Here is an 8,998-nt window from a genome sequence, read left to right on the forward strand (position 1 = left end):
ATGTGTGAGGAGTTGTGTGTGTCTGTTGCCTTGATAAGCTCACGCCATTCAGTCCTGCAGCAGTTCCACAGGAAAGATGCTGTTAGATTGATCACAAATCTTGACAACGCTTCCATCTTAACATTTTATTCAGTACGTTCAAATGTATTTTGTCAGCTTCCTAAGGAGTGCAATGTCCATAACAAAGGGGACAAGATTTTAATGCAAAAAAATGAGAGACCTTGACTGCAGCGGCATGAATATCTCTGGTGCAATACCAGTGTGAGATGGCATGGGCTTGAAAAACACACTAGTATCGATACTAACAGGCTTAGGAGACACACAGAGCAGGGTGAGGTATTCCCAAAAAAAGGAGAATCGACAGTGCAAAGGAGAGTTAATACCAACCAGGTGGACTCGACTCAGTTACTTCATTAGTACTGCCTCCAGTTTTCAAAGTCTAAAGAAACAGCTCAGCAACAGAAAAAACATCCAGACCGCTTGCCTATGCTTGCTCTTACTAAACATTACTTTCCTGTTCGATCCTAGTGTTACCGCATACTACTCAGCAGTTAAAATCAGCACCTGAGTTACACAATAGTGTTTCAGTGGCAACACTGAACAGCTGTATGTTCCAGCCTTCCCCTCTCTCAGCATGCCCTTCACACACACAGCATACTTCCACTTACATAAAAACTCACAGCCAGGCACACAGTTTAACCACCTGCAATAATTCTTTGCCCTGGCAAATCTGGGCCTTGGTGGATTGTGCAGCAAGAAGCCATGGAGGCTGTGCTTCTCCCCAGTTCCAAGCATTGCTCCAGAGGCCACAGAAGCTGTGCGGTCAGGCCACAAGGTGCAATGAGACACAGAGATTGAGTCCTTTCGACTGAGAGCACATGTCCTTCTGGAAGGGGCTGATGAGCACTTGGGCTGGGGAAAGGGAGAGAGGAGGTCTCTGCACCAGGGGGCAGAGGAGAGGGGAACAAAGTTTTTATGGCATGACTGCAGTAATTTATCCAATTCCTAAGGTAATTGCGTTTAACATTGACCAGCTGATCCCAGATGTGTTGGTACAAAGGCAAAGAGAATAAATACTTCCAAACTACTACCAATCTCTACTATGTACTGCAGGAAGTAAACTATATTTTGTCTAGCTGCATCTCCCCAGGAACAAAGCTGTGCATGCTAAGTGGCTCTCATTGCTGTACAATATTAACAGGCCTGGTGGGAAAGGTAGTATTCATAGAACAGCAGGGCCTCTCCAAAGGGATACAGATGACCAGGAACAGAGAAAACAGGACTTTTTCTTGTCAAAATTTTGTGTCAAAACCTTGGTTATGAGAAGCCAAAAAAACCCCCTATGTATTAAACCACATGTTTTGCACTTAGGGACTTCTCTCTGTTCATCTTTCAGGACTGAATCGTTCCTCTCGAGCCTATAAAAGTGACGGTGTAAAGAATACTTCTCCGAAGCTTCCTAAAAAAATTCGGGAGTACTCTGCTGCAAAATTTCAGGCACTTCAGGGCATTTTCACTTCAAACTTCATGCATTTCTATGGGAATGCTCAAGAGATAGCATCGTTAACATGTCCGACGTCTCTATTTGCAAAAAGTCATTTCAGGTAGGGCTCTAGGAAGGACATTCTCTACGGTCCAGAGGGTTCAATACAAAGAATGACACATTTCAGGCAATTTGAGAAACTTGTCTCCTTTTATTAAGTTTTCAAACATAGATATCCAAATATTAATGAGAAGCAAACCACTATAGTAGGCCATTTCAATTCTCTAAACTAAGGGTAACTTGGCCAAACAGTTCTACACTAACAGCACTAAAGGGACTCTAGAGGGAAAGTGAATAAACAAGTCTGGGGAAAACCAACAGCCTTGTTGTAACTGGAAGGTGAAGGGCAAGGCAACTCAGAGATGGGTGTGCCCATGGAACGCCATGTGCTGCAGCATCTTCTTTCCAGAGGAGGAGGAAAGCAGCTTCAGGGTTGCCAGTGACAAATGCAGCAATTAGGCAGCGTTCACGTGGCTGCCATCGGGTGTGAGCCCCCCAGCACAGCTGTGTGCAGGGAACTCCTCTCAGAGGCTGGAGAGCAGCACCCAGAGGCGAAACCGCAGCTGACCATAAGCTCGCATCGCCTCTCTGTGGGCAGCCGGCTCTCGGGCCAGGTGCTCAAAGAGGTTGAGCGGCTCAACCCTTCGCACTGCCAGTGGCAAGCTGATCTCTGCAGGAAGCCTCTCGTTGCCTAGCACAAAGTGCTCCAGGCGTTTCGACTGCAGGCAGCGGCGCAGGTACGCCATGACGTCCCACAGCCGCCGCGCAAATTCCCTCCTGCGCCACCGGGACAGCGGTACGGTGGTCAGCACGTGCATGACCACCGTCTTCCAGACGGAGCTGGAGAAACCTGTGCCCCTCAGGATGCAGGTGAAGACCTGCAGGCATTTCAGGTGCAAGCTCTCACAGGGCACCTGCCCGGCGATGTGCCGGAAGAATTTTGCCTCCGCCACAGCGTACGTCTCCGGCCACGCTGTGCTTGCCATGAAGTTGGCCTCGGCGGGCTGGCTGCTCACAAAGATGCTGGAGCCGCCTTTCTGGGCCTCTGTGGGCTGGCTGGCCACAAAGATATCAGAGTCCCCTTGGCGCACCCCAAAGAGCATCTCCACCGCCAGCCTCTTCCTGCCTTTGCTCAGCTGGAATCGGCAGGAACGGCTGCAGGGCTGAAACGCCAAGTGCCATGAGTCTGACTCAGGCACATGCCGCCACGAGCATCTCACCAACTGGTAGAACCAGTGGGAGGTTTTCTCCACGTCCAGGTAGGAGCCGGTGCAGAGTGTCTCTAGGAGGCTGCGCTTCCGCTTCCGCCCCAGCTTCTTCTTCGGGTGGTGCAGGAAGCACAGCGGCTTCTGGCCCAGCTGCTCCCTCTTGCACGTGCACACCAGCTCCACACGGACACTGAAGGTCCTTGCGGCCGTCTGCCCTGCACTGTTCGGCTCTAGGTGGAAGGCGTGCCCTGGCGGGGGATTCAGGGGGACCAGCACGCGGTACACCCCGTCCCAGTCACGGGGACTCCAGCCCTCAAAGGCACTGCCCACTCCGATGGCTTCTTGAGGCACTGGGTAGAAACTATTGCTCACTCTGTCCACAAAGACGCGCGTGAAGCTCTCCATCAGCTCAGCTGTCAGTGAGCAACCTCTCTCCAGTTCCTCCACAGGCCACTGTATGTGATCCGCTAAAAGGATGCCTCGCTTATCCCCAACATCTTGGGTGTCTTCTCTGCCTTCTGTTCCACCACTGCCATTTTCTTCTTTGCCACCATCACTGCCTTCTTTTTCTCTGGCAGCCACGTTACCTTGTTCGTCTTCTTTTCCATCTTCATTCTTGCTTGCCTCCACATTTACACCACCCTGTTCTTCATCCTTGCTTCTATCATTGTCATCTACTTTTATCATTTCCTTTTCTTCCTCAGCTGCAGCAAAACCTCTATGGTCTACTTCATTCCTGCAATCACTGCTACCTTCCTGCCCAGTCCAATCACTGCTTCTCTGTTCACTGGCATCACTGCTTTCCTGCACCTTCATACCTGGATACACTTCCTTTCCATCTACAATGTCCTCACCATCATTTACATCACCATTTTGTCCTGCCTTCATATGCGCACTACAGGTTTTCTCATCATTCCCATCTCCTTCTTCCTTTGCAGCGTCCTTTTCTTCCTCCACCTGCACATCCTTGCTTTCTCCTTCAGCTAGTTTCATCTAGGCCTTCCGTATTTCCAGCAACAATGCCAGGATCTTCTACGCTCCCTTCAGCAGTGTGGTCTCTGGGCACATTGCCATCACTCCAGCCTTCGTCTTTCTTTAAGTCATAGCCATTGTGACTCTCAGCATCACTGTCTTCCTCCACCTTCACATCATTATTGCCTTCAATGGCATCATTGTCATCTCCTTCATTTGCAGATACAGGACTGCCTTCTCTGTCATTTCCACTGTTGATGTCATCAGCCTCCACAGTCACATCCATGTCTTCTCCGCCTTCCTTTGAGTAAAAACTGTCTTCTTCCAGTTGGTTTTCCTCTCTCATCTCCAATGGTCTTGAGGGAGTTCAGGTCCTTGCCGCTGCTGCTGGCTTCACGGCTCCTTGTCCTGCGGCTAAACCACAGGCCCAAGAGGAGCAGGAATCCAGCAAGAACCCAGACTGGCCACTGCTGTAGAGCACCAAAGAGCACAGCTCCCCAGCCCTCATCCTGCTGTTCTGGGAGCCCCTGCTCCAGCTCCTGCAGCAGCCGAGTCATTTCATGTTCCAGCAGCTCCTGACGCTCCCGCATTCGCCGGTGCGTGGCCTCATCCAGCCCATCCCCAGCAGGCTGTGGGAACTGGATCAGGCTTTGCACGAGCACAAAGAGCAATGGCAAGAAAGCCATGGTCTGCAGGAGGACACACAGAAGGGCTTCAGCGGGGCCGGAATGGAGACGGAAACTGGGGGGCAGGATGGTCAGGGGAACGTGGGGGCGGGAAGGAGAGGGCCCCCGGCAGCTGGCAGGCGGCAAGGCCTGCACCGCTGGCCCCACAAGCACGGCGCCCTGAGCCAGGCCCTCCCGCCAGGGGCTGGGCCCTGGATGCAGGGGCAGAACACGGGTCCCAGGTGCCGGCACTTCTGCCCCAACCTTCCTCCAGCCCTGTCTCCTCACTGTGTGCGTACTCACCGCTTGCCCAAGCTCGACTGGGGCAGCAGCTCCCGTTGGGGCCCGTTAGAGCTGCCCCCATTGTGACACGGCCCCCGTGCTGTCACAGACCCCAGAGCGCATCACAGGCCAGCCCCGCCCGCCATCCCCAGCCCAGCTCGGGGAACATCATCATGGCCCTGGGCACCCAAAGCCCCAAGAGACACCAAGTGCAGACCCCTCACTCGGGAACCTGGGAACCCCAGCGCTTCCCTTCACAAAGCAGGAACAAATGCCCACCCGAACAATGCTTGTCAAACATAAATTTGGGTGACATGACCCATGGATGTTCTCAGGGTATGGGTGTAGGCTTTTATTTCATACTGGAGGGGGACATTTTTTTTAGTAGTAGTATTTATACTTCTTACTTTTGGGGCAGGATGTAGGCTAATGTTTTGTTCCAGATTTAGTAAGAAATCTTTCTGAAAAAAGTCCAGGTTGCTTGGATGATGCACAGGAAGATTTAATACCATCCCAAAAAGGCCAAATAAGTTAATTACAAAATTTTGGTGTCTTCAATAACCTCTTAGCTCTCAGACTCTATGGTTTAACACTGTGCAAAATTCTCGTATAGCCAGGATTTTGTTTGAAGGACTCTGAAATGAAAGGCTGTATAATTTTCATATACAGCAAAGAACAAAGGTCGCATCACCTTTCTTTAGGCAGGAGCAAGCCCTTTCCATGTTGGAGAATACACACGAAGATTTACGTGGGTGTTGTAGAAATTCTCAACCAAACTTGTGAGATCAAGTTTTTATGGCATGACTGCAGTAATTTATCCAATTCCTAAGGTAATTGCGTTTAACATTGACCAGCTGATCCCAGATGTATTGGTACAAAGGCAAAGAGAATAAATACTTCCAAACTACTACCAATCTCTACTATGTACTGCAGGAAGTAAACTATATTTTGTCTAGCTGCATCTCCCCAGGAACAAAGCTGTGCATGCTAAGTGGCTCTCATTCCTATGCAATATTAACAGGCCTGGTGGGAAAGGTAGTATTCATAGAACAGCAGGGCCTCTCCAAAGGGATACAGATGACCAGGAACAGAGAAAACAGGACCTTTTCTTGTCAAAATTTTGTGTCAAAACCTTGGTTATGAGAAGCCAAAAAAACCCCCTATGTATTAAACCACATGTTTTGCACTTAGGGACTTCTCTCTGTTCATCTTTCAGGACTGAATCGTTCCTCTCGAGCCTATAAAAGTGACGGTGTAAAGAATACTTCTCCGAAGCTTCCTAAAAAAATTCGGGAGTACTCTGCTGCAAAATTTCAGGCACTTCAGGGCATTTTCACTTCAAACTTCATGCATTTCTATGGGAATGCTCAAGAGATAGCATCGTTAACATGTCCGACGTCTCTATTTGAAAAAAGTCATTTCAGGTCGGGCTCTAGGAAGGACATTCTCTACGGTCCAGAGGGTTCAATACAAAGAATGACACATTTCAGGCAATTTGAGAAACTTGTCTCCTTTTATTAAGTTTTCAAACATAGATATCCAAATATTAATGAGAAGCAAACCACTATAGTAGGCATTTCAATTCTCTAAACTAAGGGTAACTTGGCCAAACAGTTCTACACTAACAGCACTAAAGGGACTCTAGAGGGAAAGTGAATAAACAAGTCTGGGGAAAACCAACAGCATTGTTGTAACTGGAAGGTGAAGGGCAAGGCAACTCAGAGATGGGTGTGCCCATGGAACGCCATGTGCTGCAGCATCTTCTTTCCAGAGGAGGAGGAAAGCAGCTTCAGGGTTGCCAGTGACAAATGCAGCAATTAGGCAGCGTTCACGTGGCTGCCATCGGGTGTGAGCCCCCCAGCACAGCTGTGTGCAGGGAACTCCTCTCAGAGGCTGGAGAGCAGCACCCAGAGGCGAAACCGCAGCTGACCATAAGCTCGCATCGCCTCTCTGTGGGCAGCCGGCTCTCGGGCCAGGTGCTCAAAGAGGTTGAGCGGCTCAACCCTTCGCACTGCCAGTGGCAAGCTGATCTCTGCAGGAAGCCTCTCGTTGCCTAGCACAAAGTGCTCCAGGCGTTTCGACTGCAGGCAGCGGCGCAGGTACGCCATGACGTCCCACAGCCGCCGCGCAAATTCCCTCCTGCGCCACCGGGACAGCGGTACGGTGGTCAGCACGTGCATGACCACCGTCTTCCAGACGGAGCTGGAGAAACCTGTGCCCCTCAGGATGCAGGTGAAGACGTGCAGGCATTTCAGGTGCAAGCTCTCACAGGGCACATGCCCGGCGATGTGCCAGAAGAATTTTGCCTCCGCCACAGCGTACGTCTCCGGCCACGCTGTGCTTGCCATGAAGTTGGCCTCGGCTGGGCTGGCTGCTCACAAAGATGCTGGAGCCGCCTTTCTGGGCCTCTGTGGGCTGGCTAGGCCACAAAGATATCAGAGTCCCCTTGGCGCACCCCAAAGAGCATCTCCACCGCCAGCCTCTTCCTGCCTTTGCTCAGCTGGAATCGGCAGGAACGGCTGCAGGGCTGAAACGCCAAGTGCCATGAGTCTGACTCAGGCACATGCCGCCACGAGCATCTCACCAACTGGTAGAACCAGTGGGAGGTTTTCTCCACGTCCAGGTAGGAGCCGGTGCAGAGTGTCTCTAGGAGGCTGCGCTTCCGCTTCCGCCCCAGCTTCTTCTTCGGGTGGTGCAGGAAGCACAGCGGCTTCTGGCCCAGCTGCTCCCTCTTGCACGTGCACACCAGCTCCACACGGACACTGAAGGTCCTTGCGGCCGTCTGCCCTGCACTGTTCGGCTCTAGGTGGAAGGCGTGCCCTGGCGGGGGATTCAGGGGGACCAGCACGCGGTACACCCCGTCCCAGTCACGGGGACTCCAGCCCTCAAAGGCACTGCCCACCCCGATGGCTTCTTGAGGCACTGGGTAGAAACTATTGCTCACTCTGTCCACAAAGACGCGCGTGAAGCTCTCCATCAGCTCAGCTGTCAGTGAGCAACCTCTCTCCAGTTCCTCCACAGGCCACTGTATGTGATCCGCTAAAAGGATGCCTCGCTTATCCCCAACATCTTGGGTGTCTTCTCTGCCTTCTGTTCCACCACTGCCATTTTCTTCTTTGCCACCATCACTGCCTTCTTTTTCTCTGGCAGCCACGTTACCTTGTTCGTCTTCTTTTCCATCTTCATTCTTGCTTGCCTCCACATTTACACCACCCTGTTCTTCATCCTTGCTTCTATCATTGTCATCTACTTTTATCATTTCCTTTTCTTCCTCAGCTGCAGCAAAACCTCTATGGTCTACTTCATTCCTGCAATCACTGCTACCTTCCTGCCCATGTCCAATCACTGCTTCTCTGTTCACTGGCATCACTGCTTTCCTGCACCTTCATACCTGGATACACTTCCTTTCCATCTACAATGTCCTCACCATCATTTACATCACCATTTTGTCCTGCCTTCATATGCGCACTACAGGTTTTCTCATCATTCCCATCTCCTTCTTCCTTTGCAGCGTCCTTTTCTTCCTCCACCTGCACATCCTTGCTTTCTCCTTCACTAGTTTCATCTAGGCCTTCCGTATTTCCAGCAACAATGCCAGGATCTTCTACGCTCCCTTCAGCAGTGTGGTCTCTGGGCACATTGCCATCACTCCAGCCTTCGTCTTTCTTTAAGTCATAGCCATTGTGACTCTCAGCATCACTGTCTTCCTCCACCTTCACATCATTATTGCCTTCAATGGCATCATTGTCATCTCCTTCATTTGCAGATACAGGACTGCCTTCTCTGTCATTTCCACTGTTGATGTCATCAGCCTCCACAGTCACATCCATGTCTTCTCCGCCTTCCTTTGAGTAAAAACTGTCTTCTTCCAGTTGTTTTCCTCTCTCATCTCCAATGGTCTTGAGGGAGTTCAGGTCCTTGCCGCTGCTGCTGGCTTCAGGGCTCCTTGTCCTGCGGCTAAACCACAGGCCCAAGAGGAGCAGGAATCCAGCAAGAACCCAGACTGGCCACTGCTGTAGAGCACCAAAGAGCACAGCTCCCCAGCCCTCATCCTGCTGTTCTGGGAGCCCCTGCTCCAGCTCCTGCAGCAGCCGAGTCATTTCATGTTCCAGCAGCTCCTGACGCTCCCGCATTCGCCGGTGCGTGGCCTCATCCAGCCCATCCCCAGCAGGCTGTGGGAACTGGATCAGGCTTTGCACGAGCACAAAGAGCAATGGCAAGAAAGCCATGGTCTGCAGGAGGACACACAGAAGGGCTTCAGCGGGGCCGGAATGGAGACGGAAATTGGGGGGCAGGATGGTCAGGGGAACGTGGGGGCGGGAAGGAGA

The 8,998-nt window shown here is 51.4% G+C and overlaps 2 protein-coding genes across 2 annotated transcripts; both read right to left on the reverse strand.

Annotated features, from left to right (window-relative positions):
- Positions 1 to 2,067: 2,067 nt before the first annotated feature.
- On the reverse strand, positions 2,068 to 3,639 carry LOC120751513 (inositol 1,4,5-trisphosphate receptor-interacting protein-like 1). The gene has a single exon (XM_040061451.1). It carries the CDS (start codon positions 3,637 to 3,639, stop codon positions 2,068 to 2,070), a length of 1,572 nt encoding a protein of 523 aa, XP_039917385.1.
- Positions 3,640 to 6,556: 2,917 nt separating this feature from the next.
- On the reverse strand, positions 6,557 to 8,131 carry LOC120751514 (inositol 1,4,5-trisphosphate receptor-interacting protein-like 1). Its single transcript, XM_040061452.1, is given in 4 exon segments — positions 6,557 to 7,036; positions 7,038 to 7,091; positions 7,093 to 8,004; positions 8,006 to 8,131. Coding segments are annotated over 4 exon segments (1,572 nt in total).
- Positions 8,132 to 8,998: the final 867 nt, after the last annotated feature.

The sequence above is a fragment of the Hirundo rustica genome, chromosome 4 (genome assembly GCF_015227805.2).
Source record: "Hirundo rustica isolate bHirRus1 chromosome 4, bHirRus1.pri.v3, whole genome shotgun sequence".
Classification (NCBI taxonomy): Eukaryota; Metazoa; Chordata; class Aves; order Passeriformes; family Hirundinidae; genus Hirundo; species Hirundo rustica.

Coding starts and splice junctions, on each gene's coding strand:
- LOC120751513 (XM_040061451.1), bottom strand. CDS start 3,639: ATGAAGGCAGGACAAAATGGTGATGTAAATGATGGTGAGGACATTGTA.